The sequence below is a fragment of the Musca vetustissima genome, unplaced genomic scaffold (genome assembly GCF_032173495.1).
Source record: "Musca vetustissima isolate MV318-11 ecotype Yass unplaced genomic scaffold, APGP_CSIRO_Mvet_v1 utg101835, whole genome shotgun sequence".
Lineage (NCBI taxonomy): Eukaryota > Metazoa > Arthropoda > Insecta > Diptera > Muscidae > Musca > Musca vetustissima.
In genome coordinates this window covers 24751-51116 of record NW_026885650.1, presented here as the reverse complement: position 1 = coordinate 51116, position 26366 = coordinate 24751, and the positions used below count along the sequence as shown (strand labels likewise).

General features: G+C 35.2%; 2 protein-coding genes across 3 annotated transcripts in view; both read right to left on the bottom strand.

The window, feature by feature from the left end:
* Nucleotides 1-8151: 8151 nt before the first annotated feature.
* Nucleotides 8152-26366, bottom strand: LOC133332874 (protein still life, isoform SIF type 1-like). The gene is made up of 13 exons (XM_061541241.1): nt 26324-26366; nt 26107-26248; nt 23802-23995; nt 23620-23738; nt 20235-20433; nt 20001-20156; nt 19650-19933; nt 16226-16653; nt 15590-15984; nt 11450-11506; nt 10772-10892; nt 10445-10693; nt 8152-8326 (listed from the first exon to the last, which is right to left on the bottom strand). Exons 1-13 carry the CDS (start codon nt 26364-26366, stop codon nt 8152-8154), a joined length of 2562 nt encoding a protein of 853 aa, XP_061397225.1.
* The window catches only part of LOC133332875 (uncharacterized), a 12986-nt gene continuing 12734 nt past the window's right edge, over nt 26115-26366 (bottom strand). Inside the window, exon 3 of one of the 2 annotated variants that reach the window (XM_061541243.1) lies at nt 26115-26245. The gene's annotated coding sequence lies outside the window, so the exon portion shown is untranslated. Of the gene's footprint in view, nt 26249-26366 lie in introns of both variants that reach the window. The other variant, XM_061541242.1, reaches the window with a different exon arrangement.

The window sequence follows — 26366 nt, the reverse complement described above, 5'->3', positions numbered from 1 at the left end:
GAATTGACCGCATGAGTGCTGGTTGGCACAACACTAGGCAGTTGTCTAAGGACAGCATCCGATACTGCGTAACCGGAGAGTTAATGACAGCTTTTTTTGGGTTTCGTTTTCATGCCTACCACTCACAAACTCAAAATTGCAGAGTTGCAGTTTAGTACAGCAGTCGAGCTTTTTTAAGCATAACTCTCTCTGTGCTCTCATTCTTTTGCAATTTGATGGGTTTTTCATTCACAATTGTTGTTTTTTCCATATGAAGACATGAAGAACAACAAAAGGTTTGCATGTTATACCAACAGTTTTTGTTGCTGTTGTGGTAAGTCAAAATAATGCAGTGATTTATGACATCAAGAACAAGAGTCAAACTTAGCTCTTTTTTCTCTCTCTCTCCCAGATACTCTCCGCACTCATGCGCCCCTTTTCATTGTGAAAACAATGTTGTAGAGTTGGGGTTTTTTTTTCTCAGGAGGAAATGTGACAAAATAGGAATTTGGTCGAAATAAAATTCGAATATTTATAATATTAAAATCACATGTTTTGAATCATTCATTATTATTGAAATATTCTTCGGTATAGAACACACAAAATCTAAAATATATTTTTGGAATATGGTCCCTAACATTGTTCTTACTTCTAGGATGTTTGGTAATGAAAATATTATATATCGGTCCAAATTTTGATTTGGCATCCATATTAAGGGTAATATTCAGTATTTCATATTTTACCACATTTCACAAGCGAAGTGGTTAAAATTTATCGCGGATTTTCGGAGGATAAAGAACATCATAGCATATAAATTCTAATATAGGTTAATGTTTTAGGCGAGTTGATGGTTGATGATTTTCCATCCGATGTGACTATAAATTAGAGATTTTAGAAACTACCACATGGTAGAATATTTTCAAAGATCGCGGTCGTTGTAATTATTACGAATATGATAGCTTCATTTTTCCTATTAAGTGTCAGTATTTGGTAATTCAGGATAAAGGATAAAAACCTCCTGTCCGATAATGTTTTAATGTAATATCATGGATAATGGTTCGGAATAACCAAAATGGTCTAATTTCGGTGAGATACAATTGTCTATACCACCTAGCCAAGATGAGTTCTTAAAAGCAATTAATCGGCTCAAGAACAATAAAGCAGCAGGAGCCGACGGGTTACCAGCCGAACTATTCAAGACTGGTGGTCAAATGCTGGTCAGGAGCATGCTCCAGCTGATTAGTACAATTTGACTAGAGGAATGCATGCCCAATGATTGGAACCTCAGCATCCTGTGTCCCGTGCACAAAAAAGGAAACAAGACCCTATGTGCCAACTATAGAGAAATTAGCCTTCTTCCCATCGCATATAAAGTGCTATCCAGTGTGTTGTGTGAACGACTGAAGCCAATGGTCAATGACATTATTGGACCATACCAATGCGGCTTCAGACCTGGCAAATCCACCAAATCCTGGAAAAGACCCACGAAAAACACATCGAAACATACCACCTAATATTCGACTATAAAGCCGCATTCCACAGCCCTATCCGTTCAGAGACGTTTAAAGCCATGTCTACGTTCGGCATTCTTGCAAAATTAATACGGCTATGCAGGAAAACTTTAAGTGGTACAAGGTCAGCTGTTAAAGTCGGAAAATACCTAAAGGAGCCCTTCAATAGAAATGGCACTCTGTACACCAAACAACACATGTTAGTCGCCGATGACATCGATGTAATGGGTCGAACATTGCTAGCGGTAACAACCACCTTTGAACAAATTGAAAAGGAGTCTGCCAAAGTGGGTCTGGCAGTAAACGGCGTGAAGGCCAAGCTGATGGTAACAACGAGCAAGACGTTCAGTAGACTCGGGCCAACTGTGGAATTTGAGAGCTACAGCTTCGAGGTAGTTAAAGATTTTATATACCTTGGTACGCCATAAATAAAACGAATGACATCAGTTTTGAAATTCGGAGAAGGATTGTGATGGCCAACTATGGTCTGAGCAAACAACTCAAAAACAAGGCCACCTTCCGAAATACCAAACTCACACTTTACAAGACTCTGATAGGACTCGTGCTGTTATATGGATCTGAAGCATGGGTACTTGCGCACGCAGATGAGGCAGCTCTTGGAGTGTTTGAGAGAGAAATTCTCCGGAAGATCTATGGCCGATCTACTTCGAATGAACCACGAGCATTACAATTTCTACGCAGAAATCGACATATTCAGTCGTATTGAGCTGCAGCGACTACGATGGCTAGGACATATTGTGCGAATAAATGATAACACCCCAACTATTAAATCGAGCCTACTGATGGTTCCCGTATAAGGCGAAGGCCACGATTCAGATGGAAAGACCATGTAGAAAACAACATCTTGGAACGTGGTCTTTCAAATTGGAGGAGATGCGCACAAGACCGACGCGCCTGGAAATCTTTTCTAAGCTCGGCTTATCTGTCACAAGCCAGCTAAGTAAGTAAGAAATTGTCTAGTACATGTCCCAACCTATCCCAGGCGACCAAAGTCACAATTTGCAACCATCCTGTGATTCTGTTTGCCACTTTGTTAAGCTTTGTGGGACTATTCTTCCCTGTTTTTGTTAAGTTATATTGTCCTTTTAATGTGCAAAATCAAACTAATGTTGATTCGCCCAAGGGTATCTGACATATTCTCGGAACAGTTTTGTTGGCTAATTTACATTTCTCATCGACTTTTTTCAAGGAAACGACTTTTTGTACAACTTTTTTAAAATTCCCAGCGATGACACTGGCCTATCCCAAGCATCTAAAACATTTTGCAATTTAGTTAAACGGTACCAATCGGCAAGCGGTGGTGAGGACTTCTTCAATACAGAATTATATGGAAATATAGGCCTTTACCACCATATCATATCTTCTTCAATCGCTCGCTATATAGCAGTTAAACAAATGCATAAAATAAAACGGAATGTAAAACGATTTAGTAGTTCATTTCTGACTTCAAATATATAAAAATCAAAAACTGATAAAAAACATGTAAAATGGCGCCCAACATATATATACAGAATTTAATAGATTTTAATGTTCCATTGTGTCTAGTTATACTTTAAACAGAGCCAGGTCTTTTATCAACATTTCATTCAAAAACTGATAAAAACAACATGTAAAATGGCGCCCAACATATATATACAGAATTTAATAGATTTAAATGTTCCATTGTGTCCAGTTATACTTTAAACAGAGCCAGGTCTGTTTTAATTTAATTTACTTAATTTTCATGTTCAGCTGTTTTCAATTATATCATTCCGTTTCTATGATTTTTCTAAACCTACTCACTTATCCTACACACTTGTCGTTTACTTTGAACACAACCAAACAACGTTGCAACTTTAACTTTAAAATTTTAGTAGCTGAAGAACAGAATCAAAGTCCACCTTAACATGCTCCAATTGACAAATTCTAAAGTAAACTGCAATTGGTAAAGTGGCACCCAACGTTTTCTCTATGAATAACGCTTTGAAAGTACCATTCCATGTGATTGGTAATCAAGAAATATAGTCAGGTTTTTATATGATTTTATATATCAGAATAAAAATATAAGTTTGCACTTCAGAACTTTTGGAATTCTCACGAAAATGTTTTAAGATTTCCCGGGGATATTGCAAACAATGTTACTCATACCAAAAAGTGGCATTATTAAAATGAATCAATAAAGTATCCATATTTTTTGTAAAAAGGTTAATTTTAACTTCCTTTCCATCCCTGATATTCTTTCTTTTCTTCGTGAAAATTTTTTTAAAAAATTATCTATTATTATTTTCCATTTATTATTTGGTCGTTTTTGTACATGGCAACCCTATTGTGTTAACTCTCTCAAAAAGCTCTAATGCCTTTCTAAAGCTTTATGGCCAGCAGCCATGGACTGGAAATACCTGGAGATGTATTGTTATTTTTCTGACACTCTCACTCATACAAAATATATGTCTCTCTACCCAACTCTCCCTCTCGCTCTTTTTCGAACTACAACAAAGCAAAGCAAAAAAATTGCTATGCAAATATGTTGCCATTTCTCTCCTAGAATGAATGTATGTACGTGTTTCAGTGAGTGTGTCAGCATTCGATATCTTATTTGTACTGATGGCGATGATGATGGTGGTGGTGGCGGTGATAGTTTCATTTGGTTTGTATGTCACTGTAACAGTGGAATACAATGCATTTTAATAAAATTTGCATTGTATACGAAATGCAGCAGTAATACCAGGACACACACGCACACCCTCACACACGTACACGTCAACCACAAACATAGAGACAACAAACATTGATACTCATTTGTATGATGGATTCCAATATATTGTGGCCTTTGTGTCGTCAAAGTGCATAGCTCATACCGTTTACTTATTGCTGCTACTGCTTGGCTTGCACTTATGTCACTTCGACACACATACCCACATCCAATCCAAACCGTTTTTCTGTGTCTACTTTCGTTTGTATAATTATCAGCTAAAAAAATTCACGTGTCTCTCTATATCTGTTTTTTTTTTCTTTTATTATTTTATTGTAATCGTATCACCTTACGAGAAGGGTTAAAACCGATTAATTGGATTTGATTTAAAATCTAGCGAAAAAAAGGAAAAAAACTGAAAGACGACATACCACCCAAATAAATAAGGCATCGACTGAGGATTTGTTCTTTTTGTGATATCGAACATTGTGTTTTTTCAGTTAATGCTTTCAGCCAAGCAGTGACTGCTCAACTTCTCTGTTGCTATCATCGGCGGCAGATTTTTTACGAATTAAGCCAGAACAATTCAACAAGAACAAAAACAATAATATCAACAACAGCAACAACAAACAATCACATGAAATGATGAAAATGGGTTAACTCGATGCAATTTAATGAAATCGCATGGAAAATTTGTTTCGTCTGAAACGAAATTGTGTAGAGATTTTCCAAGCTGAACGAACAGTGGTTCAACGGGTCAAGAAAGAACATAAAATTTCTCTATGGAAAAGCAATATATATGCTGTTCTATTTAAATAAGAGATTTTAGAAGTTGTCTGGCTATAGAAAAAATAGAAGAATTTCCAGAGGATTTTTTTCTAGAGGAGAACTACAGTAAACCTTAAATCTAGAAAAGAGCTACAGGCATGATATTGAAGTCAGCAATAGGAGGTCTTCATAAAAAATATGCCATCTTTGGAAAATTTACAGGAGATCTTCTACATATTAAAGAGTACAGACGGTCTTTCTTCTGCTTGTCTAAGGAAGATCTTCAGAATGTTATCGTCCTACGAAAGGGCGTCAGGTCTTCTCCATATAAAAGAGCTACAGGAGATCTTTTATCTACAAAATTCATACAGGAAAACTTCTATCAACAGGACAGGAGTTATTTTATCCATTAAAAAGTGGTCTGTACATAAAAGACCTTCAGGATTCCATATTTTGGTATAAGAACTAAATGATATGTTCTATATATATGTTCTATATATAGGTCATAATATGTTCTATATATACGTCATCGATTTGTAGGAGAGCTACATAAAATATGTTTCCTACATGATGTTTTCTGCTTATAGGTGACACACAGGAGTTTTTTGTATCTCCAGAAGAGCTGCATCATGCCTTCTACCTATTAAAGAGCTACGGGAGGTATTTTACCTACAGAAGATATACATGAAGACTTCCATCAACATAAGAGCTACAGGAGGTCTTCAATCCATAGAGAAGGCCTCTGTATCTACAATACCTTAAGTATTTAATATCTGTCTTCTACCGAAAGAAATGTTACAGGAGACATACAAAAAGTCTGCTATCAACAGAAGAGCTACATGAGGTCTTCAATATAGGGCGATGTTCTGTATATAAAAGACATTTGGGATATTATCTTTTCGAATAATACATTCAGGATGTCTTCTATATATAGAAAGGTCTTCGACGAGAGTTATAAGACATGATTTCTACAATAGAAGGCGTCCTTACACCTGGAAACATACGTCCATAAATTACTCACAGGAGATATTGTATCTATAGCAGACCAACACGAAGTCTAAGTCTCTCTACAGAATAGCTATGGAATGTTTTATTTCTGTTGAACAACTAGACGATGTTCATTGAGGAACATCTTAATATCATGTGACTTCAGAACAGCTACATGACACCATATATCTTTGGAATACTTTGAGAAGGGATCTATACGAGATTTCATCTCTATAAGACACCGCAACGATATCTTCGTGATATAGAAAATCGGCTATTGGTCTGCTGACAATAGACACCCGGAAGGAGATCTTCAGAGTATAGAAGACCTGCTGGTGAAGAAACCTATCTTCTGTGTACCTATAGAAGACCAACCCGAGGTTTTATATCTGTTGACCAACTAGACGATGCCCATTGAAGAACATGTTAATATCTTGTGACTTCAGGACAGCTAAATGGCACCATATACCTTTACGATACCTTGAGAAGGGACCTAGATGAGATTTCATCTCTATAAGACACCACATCGATGTCTTCGTGATATAGAATATCGGCAACTGGAGTATAGAAGGCCTGTGGGTGAAGAAACCTATCTTCTGTGTACCTATAAAAGACCATTACAAGGTTTTATATCTGTTGAACAACTAGACGATGTCCATTGAATAACAAGTTAATATCCTGTAACTTCAGGACAACTAAATGACCCCATATATCTTTAGAATACCTTGAGAAGGGACCTAGACGAGATTTCACCTCTATATAGAAACTCGGCAACAAGTTTGCTGACAATAGACAACCGGAAGGAGAACTTCGGAATATAGAAGACCTGCGGAAGAAGAACCCCATCTGTCCATTGAAATCACAATGTACGACGGAGCTCTCAATATTAAAGGTTTGTTAATGACACAAAAAAATGGCTTGTATCAATTGGTGCAAAGATATTTTAAAAAGTTCGGATGGCGGTGCTCCACAAGACGTTTATAATATATTGCGTATGAGACCGAAATCCAAATCTATAGAAAATTTTTCCTAGACGAAACACTTCGTAGTAAATGGTCGCATATCTTTTCGGCAGAATTGGTGATTGGGTGACTGATCAACTTGGTAGGCCAACAAAGGAATCGAATAATTCTGCAACATGGCAATCCGTTCTCTCATACTTCGACTTCATCCAGCGCCTTTTAACTGGACCAAATGTGGAATCTACGAGTCTTGCACTGTACGGCACACATCGACTTCTTTCTATTTTCTCACTTAAAGAAAAAACATCTATTCAACAAGTTCATTGCGAGCAGATGCTGTTGAATCGTCAAAGACGTTTTGAAAGTGCCTCAATTGGCGTGGGACAAGTGTTTCATCAATAAAACAATATTTGTTGATAAAAATTAATATTTTCATTATTAGGTCAGAAATATATGCAGTAGCCCTCGTAGTATGGATATGCGGAAGGCAGTAATTAATTTGCATATTTTCCGATTTGCAGTTAAGAAATCTGTTATTGCCTTAAACCACTAATGCACAAAATAGTACGATAACGGTGATTGCTTAACACGTTTTCTCTTTGTCTCTCTTTGCGTCATCCCTTTTTGTTACGCTCTCACGCACTTACTCTTAATTTAATTCTGTTCAACACTGCCTTAAACTGTAATGAATCTTACAAGGATTTCACTATTTATTTTCCCAAGAGAAAGTGAGAGAAGGAGAGAGGGGGAGAGTGGTGAGTAACATTTCGCAAGATTATCAGAAAACAACATAGTTTAGAAAATTTTCGTATAAAGACATTTAGAAAGACTTTTCTTAATTATTATTTTTTTTTTTTTGTTTGTACAGCAATAATAGGACATTTTCGAAATATTTAAGAAATTGAAAGTAATACTTAGTAATATTTTCACACTAAACCAATTATTTTTTTTTATTAAACACCCAGTAATTTAAAATCTTCGGAGGCGATTTTTTTTTTAATTTTTAAGGGTTAAGGTTTGGTTATAAATATTTTTTAATAAGCGAATACATTAAACTTACCTTTTGTAATCTGTTAAGAGTTTTTCAGCTGCTTATACAGTTTATTTAAAACCAAATTTTTCTTTATAAAATAATCATAAAAAATATGAATATTAATTCCATTTCGAATTTTTGATGTAGTGCCTAAATATGTTTTCCATTTTTAAGTCTTATTTTCCTTTCTATTCATATTTGAGTTTGCATTCGGATGTATCAGATGGTTTCAATTTTACAATAAATATCTATTTTTTCACTTACCTCAGACGATGTTAAATAGCACATTCTTGAATCGGTGCTCTCGATCGATGCTTGCTGTACAATGCCATAACGTGAATCACGATCACTCAAATAGTCAGATCTCAAGCTATCTTGACGTATAAACTCGGCTCTGCTTTGGGGAAAGAATAAAATTTAATGTTGTAATTAAAATTGAAAAACTTGAAAATTAACGTAATTAACGTAACTAAGACAAAGCAGTAAGGGAAGTAGTAAAGTCGGACTGGGCCGACTATATGGGAGCTATATCTAAACTATATATGGGAGCTATATCTAAATCTGAAACTTCGCACACATTATTACAACCACACTACAGTACGCTATGCCAAATTTCGTGCAAATCGAAAGATATATAGGGACTTTAGTGCACCACTTACATAGAATCGGGCGAAACTATATATGGGGCTATATCTAAATCTGAATCGATCTTCACGAAACTAAGCACACGTCATTCTAGACTTAAATCAATACGCTATGCCAAAATTCGTGCAAATCGAATGATTTTCTGGGACTTTGGTGCACCATTTACCTTAAATCGGGCGAAACTATACATGGGAGCTATATATAAATCTGAAAAGATCTTCACGAAACTTTGCACACATTATTCTAGACTTAATTTAGTACGCTATGCCAAAATTCGTGCAAATCGAATGATTTTTAGAGAGTTTGGTGCACCATTTAACTAAAATCGGGCGAAACTATATATGGGAGCTATATCTAAATCTGAACCGATTTTCACGAAACTTAGCACACGTCATTGTAGACATAATTCAGTACGCTATGCCAAAATTCGTGCAAATCGAAAGATATATAGGAACTTTGGTACACCATTTACTTAAAATCGGGCGAAACTATATATGGGAGCTATATCTAAATCTGAACCGATTTTCACGAAACTTGGCACACATTACTCTAGGATCAGTTCAGTACGTTATGCCAAATTTCGTGCAAATCGAAAGATATATAGGGACTTTAGTGCACCACTTACATAAAATCGGGCGAAACTATATATGGGAGCTATATCTAAATCTGAATCGATCTTCACGAAACTAAGCACACGTCATTCTAGACTTAAATTAGTACGCTATACCAAAATTCGTGCAAATCGAATGATTTTCTGGGACTTTGGTGCACCATTTACTTATAATCGGACGAAACTATATATGGGAGCTATATCTAAATCTGAACCAATTCTCATAAAACTTCGCACACATTATTACAGCCACACTACAGTACGCTATGCCAAATTTCGTGCAAATCGAAAGATATATAGGGACTTTGGCGCACCATTTACCTTAAATCGGACTAAAATATATATAGGAGCTATATCTGAATCTGAACCGATTTTCACGAAACTTGGCAGACATTACTCTAGGCTCAGTTCAGTACGTTATGCCAAATTTCGTGCAAATCGAAAGATATTTAGGGACTTTGGCGCACCATTTACCTTAAATCGGACGAAACTATATATGGGAGCTATAGCTAAATCTGGACCGATTTTCACGAAACTTGGCATACATTACTCTAGGCTCAGTTCAGTACGTTATGCTAAATTTCGTGCAAATCGAAAGATATATAGGGACTTTGGTGCACCATTTACCTTAAATCGGACGAAACTATATAAGGGAGCTATATCTAAATCTCAACCGATTTTCACGAAACTTAGCAAACATCATTCTGGACTCAATGCATAACTCTGTGCTAAATTTCATGCATATCGAAAGATATATAGGGACTTTGGTGCCCAATTTACCTTAAATCGGACGAAAATATATATGGAAGCTATAAATTATAGATGGAGCTATATCTAAATCTGAACCGATTTTCCAATTTCAATAGGGATCGTCCTTGGGCCAAATAAGTGAACTGTGCCCAATTTCATCCAAGTCGGATCACAAATGCGACCTGTACTTTGTTTATAATTTAACATGGATAGACAGACGGACGAACATGCATAAATCGACTTAGAAAGTGATTCTATGCATATTCTCAAAAGGAACCATGTGTCTATCTCGTTTCCTTTTGCCTCTTACAAACATATGCACAAAGACATAATACCCTGTACCACAGTGTGGTGAAGGGTGTAAAAAAATCCAGCCCTTTAATAATAATTGGAAAAATGTTAAAAAACACCCCTACAATAATCCTTTGTAACAATAACTTGTCATATATCTTAATACTATCCTAACCCTTAATTCAATGTTGGAAATTTTGTTTTTTTCAAACTCACCGTTGTTCCAAAGAATCAGCACGGGCACTCTTATAACCCGAATCATTTAAACTGCTATCCTGACGCAAAGAGGGCAATGAATCCCAGGGAGAACGTTTAGTTCCGGAACTATTGGTTTGTTGTGACATCAGGCCCTGGCCCGAACCGGAGCCTATGGTTGAGCTGCCCGAACGCCAGCCATCAGAGTGGCGGAACCACTGAGCACGTGCCGATTCACCAATACAAGAAGCACAACGGGAATTGGAAAAGCTGCAACGAAAGAAACAAATAAATAGATATCGTTTCTCTCTCTCCCGCTCTCTCTTGCTTCCTCTCTTCTGTACTTACCTTGTATTGTGATCCGATAAATAGCCCCTTTCACGTTCTCTCTCACGCTCACGTTCACGCACCAATTCATTGCGATCACTGTAGTAGCCATCACGTTCACGATCACGCTCTTTTTCGCGCACTGTGGACATAGGACGATGTGGAGGCAAAGGTAGAGTAGAAGATTTAGCACTTGTGGCTACAGAATTCGAAAGACATTGGAAGCAGTTTATGGTTGGGTTTTTAGAGAGACAGTTTCATTTTGCAAAAGAACAAAACCAAAGAAAATAAGGAAAGGAGAACAAAACAGAAAATCGGTGTTGTATGTGGGAATTGTCAATTGAATTGAATCTCTCAGAACTATTTTGAGGTTAGGTTAGATTTTTGTTTTTAAATTTTGTGTATCTATGTTTAGTGCATTCAAGATAAGAAAAACGAAATCAGTGCAGCATTTTTGTTTACTATTTTTAATTCAATCCAGAAAAATAAAACAAAATAAACTATGACAAACACTAAATCAAAAATTTTCTCTCAAACAAGTCGCGTGCAAACACAACTTGATTCCGGATGAACTCAACAAAATGGCAAAATGAACTGACTAGATTTCGTATCGTCGTATTGGCATTGCTTGTGATTTCAATATTTTTGTTGTTGTTGTTGTTGGTTTTGTAAAATATAAATAGGTATTGTTATACTTACGCCTGCGCATGGGAAATGGACTACGTTGCATGGATCCGGGCAAACTCTCGGCAAATTCTGATATTGATGATGAGTTTGATTGGCGATGAAAGCAGTAGTGGATCGGTTGTATGTTTTTGTGTGTGTGGTATTTGAAATGACGATTTCGATGTTTTCATAAATGAATGTCATTTAGTGATATTTGTAGTTGTCGGTGGACGTGTGACATGAAAATACAATGTATGACGTTAATGATTATGGTTTAATTTTTTTCTTAACAAATTTATTTTATATAAAAATCTAGAACAGCAATGAAAGAAAATAAACAAAAAACAAGAAAAAGCTACCACACAAAGCATACAAATTCGAAATTAAATAAAATTGGCTACAAAAAAAAAACTCTTGGAAAAAAGTTTTTAATATTTAAAATAATGTTTTTGCAAAATAGTCAGGCTTAATCCCAGTTTGTTGTTTTTATAAAAAAAAACTATTTATTAGTGGGGAATGTATGGCATTGTCCGCCGAGGGGTAAGGCAGGGAAGACTATAGTTTCGGATCTCGCCACTGATCCTCATCAGTTCCGTTAGTAATTTGTTGGGATATTCTCCCCAGAAGCTATTAATAGCTTCATTACAAAAAACCTTTCAAACCCAAATGTCTCTTGTGACAATTCGAAGTTCTTACGTTACCAGCGATACGACCCCAATGAGAAGTTCGTTTCGTTGGCGCCTGACTTCGTGGTCAAAGTGACGACACATAGCAGTGGAAAATGTATTGTAATTGTCTGTAAATGCCTTGTTGACCACGAAGTCAGGCGCCAACGAAACGAACTTCTCATTGGGGTCGTATCGCTGGTAACGTAAGAACTTCGAGCCTTAAAAAAATTTCCTTAAAAATCCACATATCCTCGTTTGGGGGCCTTGAAAACAATTTCTTAAAAAAATCCAAGGCTCAATCAAGGTCCCCAGATTGAGCCTTGGATTTTCTTTAAAATGTTAGCCTCCTTTAAAAAATGCTAGCCTCTAGATTGGGGGGGCCTTGAAAAAATATCCTTACAAAAATCAAGCCTCCAGATTTGGGAGCCTTGGAAAATATTATTTAAAAACCCAAGCCTCTCGATTTGGGGGCCTTAAAAATCTTTAAAAAAAAATCAAAGCCTCGAGATTTAGGTGCTTTGAAAAATTGCAAGCCTCTCGATTTGGGGGCCTTGAAAAAAATATGCTTTAATAAATCCAAGCATTCCAATTTAGGGGGCTTTGAAAAATATATATATTTTTTTAAAACCCACACCTCCTGATCATGGGCTTTGAAAAAATATTCTTTAAAAAATCCAAGCCTTTCAATTTGGGGGTCTTGAAAAGAATATTCTTTAAAAATATTAACTTGTCTTTATCTAGACTTCTTTGCAAAAATCAAAGCCCCGAGATTTAGTTGCTTTGAAAAATTGCAAGCCTCTCGATTTGGGGGCCTTGAACAAAATATTCTTTAAAAAATCCAAGCATCTCAATTTGGGGGCCTTGAACAAAATATTCTTCAAAAAATCCAAGCATCTCAATTTGGGGGCCTTGAACAAAATATTCTTTAAAAAATCCAAGCATCTCAATTTGGGGTCCTTGAAAAATGTTTTTTAAAAAAATCCACACCTCGTGATTATGGGCTTTGAAAAAAATATTCTTTAAAAAATCCAAGCCTCTCAATTTGGGGGTCTTGAAAAAAATATTCTTTAAAAAATCCACGCCTACTATTTATGGACCTTGAAAAAATATTATTTAAAAAATCCAAGCCTCTCAATTTAGGGCCTTGCAAAAATATTCTATAAAAAATCCAAGCCTCTCAATTTGGGGGCCTTGCAAAAAATATTATTTAAAAAATCCAAGCCTCCCAATTTGGAGGCCTTTAAAAAAATATTCTTTAAAAAACCCAAGCCTCTCAATTTGGAGGCCTTTAAAAAATATTCTTTAAACAATTCACGCCTACTGATTATGGGCCTTGAAAAAATAGTATTTAAAACAATCCACGACTCCCGATTACGTCCATTAAAGAATAGTCTTTAAAACAATCCACGCCTCCTGATTAAAGGCCTTGAAAAATCCTAAAAAATACACGACTTAATAAAATGACTTAACAAAATCCCCGTTTCCTGATTATGGGTTGGGTTTTTATACCCTTTACCACACTCTGGTACAGGGTATTATGTCCTTGTGCATGTGCTTGTAACAGGCAAAAGGAATTGAGATAGACCCAGGGTTCCTTTTGAGAATATGCATGGAATCACTTTCTGAGTCGATTTACGCATGTTCGTCTGTCCGTCCATGTATTTTCGTTTCGTCCGATTTTATGTGAACGATGCACCAAACTCCAAATATTTGTCCGATTGGGACAAAATTTTGTACTTGTTGGAATTGGTTCAGATTTTGATATAGCTCCCATATATAGAGTCGTCCGATTTTATGTGAATGATGCACCAAACTCCCAATATATGTCCAATTGGCACAAAATTTTGCACAGAGTTCTGAGTTAGGTTCAGACTGATGTCTGTTCAAATTTCGGTTCAAATTTAGATATAACTCCTATATATAGTTTCGTCCGATTTTTTGTGAATGATACACCAAACTCCCAATATTTGTCCGATTGGGACAACATTTTGTATAGCGAATGCTATTGAGAAAAAATTTTGATATAGGTCTTATACATATTTTGGTTCGATTTTATGTAAATGGTGGTTACACGAAATTTGGCAGAGGGTATTAAATTTTAACGGTTACTCAAAATTTTGCACAGAGTTCTGAATTAGGTTCAGACTGATGTCTGAAGATTGGTTAAAATTGGTTCAGATTTAGATATAACTCCTATATATAGTTTCGTCCGATTTTTTGTGAATGATACACCAAACTCCCAATATTTGTCCGATTGGGACAACATTTTGTATAGCGAATGCTATTGAGAAAAAATTTTGCGTGATAAGATTTGTTGAAATCGGTTCAGATTTTGATATAGGTCTTATACATATTTTGGTTCGATTTTATGTAAATGGTGGTTACACGAAATTTGGCAGAGGGTATTAAATTTTAACGGTTACTCAAAATTTTGCACAGAGTTCTGAATTAGGTTCAGACTGATGTCTGCGAAGATTGGTTAAAATTGGTTCAGATTTAGATATAGCTCCCATATATAGTTTCGTCCGATTTTATATGAATGATGGAACAAACTCCCTATATTTGTCCGATTGGAGCAAAATTCTGCACATTGATTTCAGAATGGTATGTGTATGGGATTTTTCAGTTGGTTCAAATATCTATCTAGATAGCACATTTAATTTCGCCCGACTACATCTCAATGATCCTTTAAAGATTCTATGACCGTTCTATCTACAGGATATTGTAGTGGTGAAGGGTATTATATATTCGGTGCCGTCCGAATTTGAACTTTCCTTATTGATTTTTATTTGTTAAATTTATTATTGGCCTGGAAAAATTTAAAAAATCCCCGTCTCCTGATGATGGGCCTGGATTTTGTTTTAATATACGCCTCTTGATTATAGGCCTTGAAAAAATATTAATCAAGAAAAGTATACGCTTCCTGATAATAGGCCTTGAAAAACATTCCAAACTTGATCATTGTAGAATCACTTCGAAACAAATGCTCCCATGTTTCGGTCATCTACCGTACCGTCCTGGCCAATAACTTCTCTCACATTTAGAAAGAGGTATTTGAACCACGAATTTCATAGCCAAAAAAAAAAACTGTTGAAGCGGTCGTATTCTTTACGAATTGAGGACAGTGAGATGATAACGACATTTTTATTAGCCAAATTGGAAGATATGGGTGTGTACATTATGCGGTCTCAATGGGATAGTTACAGAACAACTTCAATGGCTGTGTTACCACAAATTTGAAATAATTAAAAACTAGCTAATAATAAAAACGTTGTAGAAAATATTTGTTTTTTTAGAAAAAAGTTAGTTAAACAACACACAAAACTAGACTAGAACAAAATTAATTGCGCAGAACGCTCCATAAGTAATATCAAACAATTCAAAATTCCCGATTACAAAACAAAACGTAAACCATAACAAATTCCTTTCTATATCTAAACCAAAGTTTAAAAAAATACAATCTCTATATGATACAAATCAACGAAACACTCCTCCTTCTACTTACCCAAATTCTCCATACTCTGTGACAGCAATGCCTCAAATGTATGCAAGCTATATGACTCGGCATCCATACCCTTGGCCAAGGTGTTGCGCAAATGCATTTCATATTCCAACAAGAGACGTGATGTGGGACTACCCGGTGTCGGTGTGACATTAGGACCCTGATGACGATGTGGATGTCGCTGACCACCACCAGGCCCACCCATTGGACCACGTTGTCCATACGATGACTGATCCTGATCGGAGTTGCCATTACTTGAGCTCGGTGTGGTCGCATAGCATTGATTGTCGAACATAACGTTATCCGACGGCGGTGAACCCTCAATACAGCTACGTTCCCGTTCCAATTCCAAGTACAGATTACGTGGTGTATAGCCACGACCGATTTCATGTGAAGATCTGTGGCACGTTGCAATCGAATTGCAACAAATCAAACGAAAAGAAGAGAACAAATTAAAAATATAGTAACACGTTTTACGAATGCTAGCCGACGCCGTTGTGCTCGTATTGTTGACTGCTTGACTTGTAAATAGTTACTGGCCCCTAGTGTCACGCGGTCTAATGCAAACAAACGGCGTTTACGTTTTATTTTATTTTTTTATTTTTCCAATCGTTCTCTTAGCGAATTTCATTCCCTTACCTTGATCCCGAAAATCGTGACGATTGATTCGCATTGCGACCGCCAACTAATCCCAACGTGTTGTTGTTGTTCATAAGGTGATGCATGCCAGCCATGCCACCGCCACCAGCACCACCGGGTGGTGGTCCACCCATGCCCGCAGCCATGGCGGCAGCATGTTGATGCATGTGTTGCGGTCCAAATGTGTTCGTTGCATTGGCATTGTAGTAATTGTAGCGACGTCGGCCCATCTCTGGCGAGGTCACCGGGCTCTCGGTGCTGGTCATGGGCTTCAGCATACGTTTCAAAGTGCTGGTATCGACATTCATGTCCTCGGTGCTTTTAGTTTTGCGTCTGGTGTTGTTGTTAATTATGTTGTGCTGGTGTTGGTGCTGATGTTGGTGCGGGTGCTGGTGCTGATGCATATCGTGCCCATGTGGATCGCGTGCCTGAGGAATTATACCAAAAAAGAAATACATACATACATAGTGATATTAGTGTCGCAATAGTTATGACTGAGTTTTTTTTTTGCTTCTATTCTGGAGGAATTGTCGTGTATGAAGAATGTCCCCTGTTGCATACACATGAAAATGTCAAGATAACATTTGCCACATAAGCAATCTGTTGCATGCAAAATACCGTTACAATTATAGCCCAACAATTAAGAGTTTACTGACCAATCACAGTTAAATGACCAATGGAGAATTAAATGGTGTGCAATATTACATCACGGCCTATCGGGGCTTTCAGGAAGTATTTTTTAATTTAGAATACCTTATGTCTATAGAAGAACTTTTGGATGTTGCATTGATATTGAAGAGGTTTGCAAAGTATTATTGGTCTGTGGTCTACAGGAGCCATTTTTTTTATTTTTTTCAAGGAATGGCACAATTTTTATCTAGACCTGTCTGTGCTCTAAGCGAAGATTTTTATGGATTATTAAACGGCTAGTAGTGCAAGGCATTATTTAGGAATAGTTTTTACATAACTACCGAGATTTTTATGTGAAATTTTAAAGAAATCTGAGATATAACCATGGATACCTTAAAAAATTTGTCTGGGGGCAATCCGAGCGTGGATTTTTTAAATAATATTTTTCAGAAGTTCTCCAAATTTCAAAAAATATTTTAAGAATAAGCTTTAAGAATATTTTTCAAGGCCTTATCAAACATTTAGCATGGATTTTTGTAAAGTATTATTTTAACCCTTTCAGTGTCAAAAAATTTTTTGTCGGAATATAAATCTAAAATTTTGTATTTAAAATCATATGAAGCCACGGTGTTTAGAAAAAAGCAATTTTTATTTTAACCCTCGGACAGTTTTGTCTATCTTTCAGCAAAAACAAAAACATCAATTGTAACGGTAAATGTCGAATTTTATATGTCGAATATATTCGACAAAAACACTGAAAGGGTTAATGCCTTTCCGAGCTTTAATCCCACGCGTTTTGTAAAGGATTTTTCTCAAGGGCTTACCGAACTTTAAGCGTGGATTTTTAAAGAATTTTTTTTAATGACTAGCCTAAATTTAAACGTCGATTTTTCAAAGAATATTTTTCAATGCCTTGCCGAGCTTTAATCGTGGATTTTTAAATATTTTTTTTTAATGATTTGGCGTGGATTTTTTAAGGAATATTTTTCAATGATTTGGCGAGCTTTAATCGAGGATTTTTTAAGGAATATTTTTTAATGCATTGCCGAGCTTTAAGCGTGTTTTTACAAAGAACTTTTCTCAAGGAATTACCGAACTTTAAGCGTGGATTTTTTAAAGAATATTTTTCAATGTTTTGTCGAACTTTAAGCGTGGATTTTTTGAAGAACATTTTTCAATGCCTTGTCGAGCTTTAAGCGTGATTTTTTAAAGAATATTTTTCAATGCCTTGTCGAGCTTTAAGCGTGATTTTTTTAAAGAATATTTTTCAATTCCTTGCCGAGCTTTAAGCGTGGTTTTTTAGAGAATATTTTTTAATGCCTTGTCGAGCTTTAAGCGTGGTTTTTTTAGAGAATATTTTTCAATTCCTTTCCGAGCTTTAAGCGTGGTTTTTTAGAGAATATTTTTCAATTCCTTTCCGAGCTTTAAGCGTGGTTTTTTAGAGAATATTTTTCAATGCCTTGTCGAGCTTTAAGTGCGTTTTTTTAGAGAATATTTTTCAATGCCTTGTCGAGCTTTACGGGTGGATTTTTAAAGAATGTTTTCTAGGTCTTACCGAATTTTAAGCGTGAATTTGTAAATAATATTTTTCAAGGCCTTACCGAACTTTAAGCGTGGATTTTTTAAGAATATTTTTCAAGGCCTTACCGAGCTTTAAGTGTGAATTTTTTTAAGAATATTTTTTACAAGGCCTTACCGAGCTTTAAGGGTAGATTTTTTTAAATATTTTTCAAGGCCTTACCGAGCTTTAAGGGTAGATTTTTTTTTTAAATATTTTTCAAGGCCTTACCGAGCTATAAGCTTGGATTTTTTATTAAACAATATTTTTCAAGGCCTTACCGAACTATAAGCTTGGATTTTTTTTAAAGAATATTTGTAGACCTTACCGAGCTATAAGTTTGGATTTTTTTCAAGAATATTTTTTAAGTGATATCCGAACTTTAACTATGAGATTTTAATGAATTTTTTTATGGTATATCCCAGATTTTATTTCCCAAAGTCTATTATCGATTTTTAATGAAGAACTATTCAAGAAAGGACTGTTTTTAAAGAATATATGCTTAAGAGCTATCCTTGAAAAAAAACTAGTTTTTTTATGATTTGTTGCTAGGTATGGGCTTGGCTTGGTTTCAAATCATTTCGAGCTATAATAATCGTGAATAATCGGAGCAAAAATCGTAGATTTTTATAGAATATTTTCCATGGACATGCAGACCAATATGAGGTGCCTACGTATAAATAGGGGACTTCCATCCATAGAAACCCTATAGGAGGTATTTTATCCCAAAAATACCTATAGAAGGTATTTTATTCATAGAAAATATATATAGAATACCCTGGACGATGTCTTCAATCTATAAAACACTTACTTGTGGTGTTCTATATTAAGTCGTATGGCTATGAAAGACCTATAGGACACAATCTTCTTTTTATAAGAATCGTATATTCACAGGAGACCTTTATCAGGTGTTCTATTCATTGAAGGGCTACATTTAGTCGAACATACATATGAGACCTATGGAGGACTATGATAGGGGCTTTTTCTATTAAATACATATAGAAGCTTTTCCAATTTTCCATCTATGAAAGCATCGAAATTTATGTGGAAATTTTTTTACTACAGAGGATCTGAGTTGTTCCTCTTTTTCTAAATGCCTTGGAAGAGACCATTTGTCTGCAGGTTGCATTTGAGAGTTACCCTACTTCTTACTAGATCTACAGATACAGGACACGCAATGTAGGCACATTTCAAATACACCAAAAAATTCCTACATTCCTCAATGGGATTACTCACCATATCTTCATTATATTCTTTGGTCCTGGTACCAGTTGATTTTGTGGATGTGCCCACAGATTGATGCATTGGCCCACCGGCCTGGGTACCTTCACTCTTCGGCATATCAACATCACTTTGACTGGTCATGCCATCTTCGGGGCCGGCCTGTGAGCCCACATGATTTTGACTACAAATATCACCGGTACTAGCACCGGCACCTCCGGGTGCGGCTGTACCAGCACAAACGCTACCATTGGCTGTGGTGGCTGGATCTTGAGGCTTAATTTGACGACCCAAGGTATCTGGAAAAAAAATTAATAAAATCAAAATGTTTGTTGTTATTGTTGTTTATTCAATTTGTCAACTTACCACCACCTGTGCTAAGTGTTTGACCGCCAGTACCACCACTGGCAACATTGTCATACAGTGAAGTGCTACTTGTGGCATTTGTCACCCTTTGATGTGTTTGGCCATCAGCTTCGGAGGCTACCTTGGAGCCGACATTACGTGGCAATGTAGATGAACCTGGATGGGTGGTAAGTATAGATAAAAATGAACGTTAGGTTTAGTTATGGCATAGTATGTGTGCGTGCAGCCACTTACCCCTAACCCTCGGATCATTTCGCAAGCGTGCATACTGTTCGGCTGTCATGCATGTACATTGCGGCTCACTACGGACACGAGATGGCGAGGCCGGTGTACTCAATGGCTTTCGTTTGGCTTTGACTTTACTCTTGCCCGGCGGATCCAATTTCAGCGAATAACTCGAGGAGGCCTTTCGTGAAAATTTGAAAGAAGGCGACTGTAAAACGTCGCACTATCATTAGGTTAGTTGTATGGGATTAACAAGGTTCGGTGTGTGCGTTTTTGTATACTGTATACCGTTTTCGTTTCATTTCATTTTTATTTAGTTTTCATTTTAATATTCTTGGATTTACTTCGTTTGGGTTTTTGGTAGTATTTTTGATTTTGGATTTTTTTTTTAACCATTTACCAATTGAATTTTTTGTGGTGCATATTTTTTGTTTTTATTTGTGGAAAAGGAATTTAACCACAAAATCCTTACTCAAATCATATCGATGTGTTACACAGTTAGCTGATTTGCTGAAAACCTCAACTCAAGATAGGGTTAGTTTGGTTTGAATTGGCGCTTCCACAAACCGAGAATAACTGTGAGGGTTATTTTAAAATTTTGGGATTTAGTTGAAATGCTTGTGCATATAGATTTTGAAATTTGTGCAAAATAATTTAAAAAAATGTTAAAGTTCATTAAAAAAAAAATAAAAATATTTAAAAGTTTTTCTATTTTCACCGATTTAGGTCTTCCACACACAAAGAGTTTTAGAAGCTATTGTCCATATAACAGAGCATAATGGAAACGTTTTGTAACGCCTTCTATATAGAAGAGCTTTGAAATATATTTTCGTCTTAAAGAGCTATCTATTTATATTAAAGCTTCAGGAGATCACCTATCCATAAAACATCGAATTTTCGGTATACGAAACAACTTTAATAAGTGTTTTAAGTCTAGAAGAGCTTTAAACGGTTTTCTATTTACATATGTGTAGAAGAGCTTTGAGCTTTTAGGTCTTCCACACACAAAGAATTTTAGAAGCTATAGTACATATAACAGAGCATAAAGAAACGTTTTGTAACGCCTCCTATATAGAAGAGCTTTCAAATATATTTTTCGTCTTAAAGAGCTTTAAGCGATATCTATTTATATTAAAGCTTCAGGAGATCACCTATCCATTAAACTTCGAGTTTTCTGTATACGGAAAAACTTTAGTAAGTGTTTTAAGTCTAGAAGAGCCTTAAACGGTTTTCTATTTACAGATGTTTAGAAGAGCTTTGAAGGCGTTTCTGATTATAAAAAAGCTCCAGGTGATCTTTTAGAACTTTTGAAATATTTTATTTACGTGAGAACTTTCGAAGTTCCGTTATATTTATAAAAGTTTTAAACTACTTTCAATGTACAAAAAAAGCTTTTGAGAAACTTTTGTCTAAACAATAGCTTCTAAAGGTGTATACACGAATTTTATAAGGCCCTCAATTTATAGAAGAGCTTGAGGAGGACCCCTATATGTAGATGAGCCTCAGGAGAATATATATTGAAGATTTTGAAAAGGTCTTCCACAATAGAAAAGCTAAAATTGGTTCAAAATATATAAAAGCTTCAGAAGTTTATTTACCTCTAGAAGAGTTGGAAAATAATTCATATCCGAGCTTCAGAAGGGTATATATCCATAGAATAGCTTCCATAGATATTATGTTCTAGAAGGTCATCTATCAATAAAATGCTTTACAAGGTCTTCTATCAACTGCAAATCGTTTAGAACTTCAATATTCTTATATCCAAAGTTTGTCTACCTCTAGAAAAGCTTTAGGAGTTCTACAATATATAGAAGAGCTTCAAAAAATGTTCCATTAATGTAATAGCACCAAAAGGTCATCTATGTGGAGAAGAGTTTCAGAATGCCTTCTATTCATATAGCTATAAAATGTCGTCCTCAGTATACTGAAGAGCTTTAGAAAAATATTGAAGATCATCAGAAGACCTTCAAAAGAAATTCAATACGCTTCTATCCAAAATCTTCAGAAGGTGTCTACTATAAAATAACATTAAAAGGTCTTCCATCTCCAGCAAGTCTTCAATCAGGTTCAAAAAACCTTCTATGTATGGAAGAACTTTAGAGATCTTTTATGTATATATTAGATCTTCCGAAGGCCTTCTATATATCTAAAAGCTTTAGAAGACGTTACATATTGCGAAAAGCTTTAGAATGTATTTTTATCAATATATAAGCTTAGGTGATTTTCTCAACAGAAGAGCTTCAGAAGTTTTTCCGTGTACAGGAAAAGCTTTAGAAAACCTTCTTTGTATTTAAAATATTCTATCAAGGTCTTCTATCCACATAAGACCTTTTTCGTATAGGCGAGCATTCGATACTCATCTACCTATACAGGAGATATTCAGTCAGAAGAAAATCAATCCTTAATTCTGAAGTAATTTTATAGAAAAACATACCCTCCGAAGTTTTGAAGAAGCTTTAGAACATCGAAAGCTCTTATATACATTCAGTACTTCCAGAACTTCTAAAGCTTTTATAGACCTTCTGTGTGTATCTATTGATATGGTCTTCTATCAATAGAATGACATAAGCGGTAGAAACTTCAATTGGGAAGGATTGATATATATAAAATTCTTTTCGAGCTTTTCTACCTTTCTAAATTTAAAAAATATATAAAAATTAATTAAAAAAATAAATTAAATTTAAAATTATTTTTTTTTAAATAGTGCATTAAAATAAAAATTGAAATGTGATATTTATGGTGAAAGAATTAGAAATCTATGTGTGCATGATTGAAAATCTTAACCGATATATTAGCAAATTTGATTTTTCATGATCGAATGTTTTTTCAGGATTTTGTTTCGATTTTTTTAAAATTTAGATTTTTTTAAAGGTGACTAAATTTTGCACTCAGAACCTTGCCAATACTCGGTTAAAGCAAAGCAAACATGGAGGAAGTAGAAGCAGGAAAGAAAGCGTAGAATGGGGATTTAGAGAAAGATAAGACAGTTGGGCGACACTCGGGCTGTAATATCCTGGAGACTGGACAGGTGGCAGGTGATATGACAGGCATTCCATTGCGTTGAGTGGGGTATTTTTTGTTTTTGTTGGTTGGTTGGTGGCTTTTCGTTGGAGTTTAAATATTTGTTTATTTAAAATTTATTTATTATTGTGGTTTTGATTGGGAGGTGTTGTAGTTGTTGTTGTTAAAAAAATAGGATTTGAAATTGTTATTGTAAAGATGGTGATAGGCAATAGAAAAAAAGGTGTTGGTAGTAGTTGTTGTAGAAATAGTATTTATTATTTGTTGTACAACATTGTTGTTGTAGATGTTCATGATGTTCTTGTTGATATGCTTTATTGTTGTCTGTTTGATTCCAAGTTGGCTTTGCTTTACCGTTTAGGTTAATACTTACACAGCATTCGCGAAATTGTTTAGCATCAATGGGTGAGGTGAAATTCAGACCCCACGTATCATTGGTCATTGGATCTTTCCAATAAACAAAACATTCTGATGCCTGACCAATACGTGTACCTACAAATAATTTTAGTTTTTAGATTATATTCAAACATTTTCATATTTTAGAGTGTTACCCACCTGGTTGCACGAGTCTCACATCCAATATCTTATCCACTTGACTGTTGTAGGCCGTAATGTGAAAAACACATTCGGGCGTATCTTGTATGCATGAAATATTAACAGGAACCAAATCTTCAGATACTTGCTGCCATTTAACTGTTCCAGCACCACTGGCCGATACATGAAATACTTCTGCCCATAAACGGAATGAACTGTAAAGTGAAAAATAGCGAAAAATAAAAAAATGGTTAATTTAAATGTCACACAACAACAACAACGAAAAATATCCTATAGGCCTTGTGTAGATTGCAGATATATATTTTTGATAGGTATGGATGCAAGTCTTTTACTAGCTTTTCAAGTAAGAGATTTTGGTTTTTATAGATGGACGATTTTCGTATGCTACTGCATGTATTTTTGTAAGCTACTGCATGTCTGAAGCTCGTCTTGAGAAGATCGCATACCATAGTTGAGCCTATATAAATGGAAATGCTCTATATGATGTCACAAGTATAGAGGAAGCTCAAAGGGTCTTTTAGAGATGTAAGACATTCAGGAACATTATTTATTATTTACAGGACACCCTCCAAAGCTTTTCTATAACTTTTATGTAATTGTAAAATATTCTAACGATCTTTTAGTAGTTTTAAAACTTCAATAAATATTTTATATGTCGAAAAGCTTTGGATTGCTTTAGATCCATAGAATAGCTTCCCTTGGCAAATGAAGAGCCATTATATCTTTAGACATTATATCTTTAGAGTTTCAGAGAGTCTTCGAGAGTACAAATAACTTAAAAGTGAGTTTTATTAATAAAAAAAGCTTCATAGATCTCTATATAGAATATCGGTTAAAGCTTTAAAAATTCTTAAACTTTTAGAAAGGTTTCAAGAGGTGCTCAAAAGAACAACTCCTTAAGATTGTATAACCTTAAAAGAGCCTAGAAAGCTTTCTGTCAATAGAAAATGCTCAAAAGTTATTTTTGTATGCAGTCTGATATATATATATATATATATATATATATAAGCTCTCTTTAATAGAAGAACTTTAGAATATGTTCTCTGTATAGAATTTCATGTAAAACTCTTCATTAAATTGCACAAATCTTTTTTGTAGATAGTATATCCAGTATAAGACTTTTTGAAACTAGACATATGGACATAAGAACTTAAAAAGAAAGATCTAACGAAATTCTTCTATTCATATAAACCCTGTTAAAGCTCTTCTGTACATCGAAGTCATTGTAAAACACACAAAAGCTGTTTTGTATACAGAAGGCCTTCGGAAGCTTTTCTACGCAAAGAATACATTTTGAATATCTTCTATGCAGAATATCTTCCATACAGAATGAAGATCTTCTATAAAGCTCTTTTATAAATATTTTAGAATGTATATTTATAAAAGAGCTTTATAGAAGATCTTCATTCTGTATGGAAGATATTCTGCATTGAAGATATTCAAAAGGTATTCTTTGCGTAGAAAAGCTTCTTTTATAAATAGGGGACCTTCTAAAGCTTTGCTATACGTATATGACCTTCTGAAGCTTTTCCACAAAAATAAGACCTTCTTAGACTATTCTCTACACATATTAGATCTTCAATACAAATATTATATCCTAAGGCTCTTGTATGTATAATGAACATTCTTAAGCTCTTGTATACATAGAAAACAGTAAAGAGCTTAAATTGTGTTCAATATATATAAAAGCTTCAGAAGTGTGCCAACCTCAAGAAGGGGTTTAGGAGGTCTATTATCTATTAAAGAGCTGCAATATGTGTATAGAACAATTTTTGGAATATCTTCCATTCATACAAGAGCTTCAGAAGGTCGTCTTATATCCATAGACAAGCTTCCGAAGATACTGTGCCCATATAATAACTTCCATTAGATTGCAGAATACCTTCTGAAGCTTTTCTACGCAAAGAATACCTTTTGAATATCTTCCATGCAGAATATCTTCCATACAGAATGAAGATCTTCTATAAAGCTCCTTTATAAATATACATTCAAAAGTTCTTTTATAAAAAGGGGACCTTCTAAAGCTCTACTATACGTATATGACCTTCTGAAGCTTTTCCACAAAAATGTTAGGTAATCTATAGGTCGTGAAGCTTTCAACTAACATAACCGCTTGTAGATTTCTCTTATTCCTCAGCTTACATATTTGAATCTCCACGCTCGCCATAAATACATTTCAACTTTCCGTTCATTTAAAGTTTGAAATTTGTTGTAAAATAAAAATGTTGGCGCCCAAAACCAAAGCAATTATTTATCTATGCTTTATTCTTCCCATAGCCCTTTCCGATTCAAACCTAAAACTTACCTCAATAGATGACCATCTCGTCGTCGTGTACTTTGCCATGGTGAATCTTCATAACGATAGCCTCCTTTGCGCATAAGGGGCGCACATGAACAGCTCAACTTGTTGCCCATGGCACAGCTGGCACAGCCACTAGATTGAGCTGCTGGAAATATTGGCAAAAAAGAAAACAACAAATTTGCAATTAAAACGTTTGTAACAAAAAAATAAACGAATTAACACCATGCCACCATGAAATCAAAGGCAAAGTGCCGTGGACACAT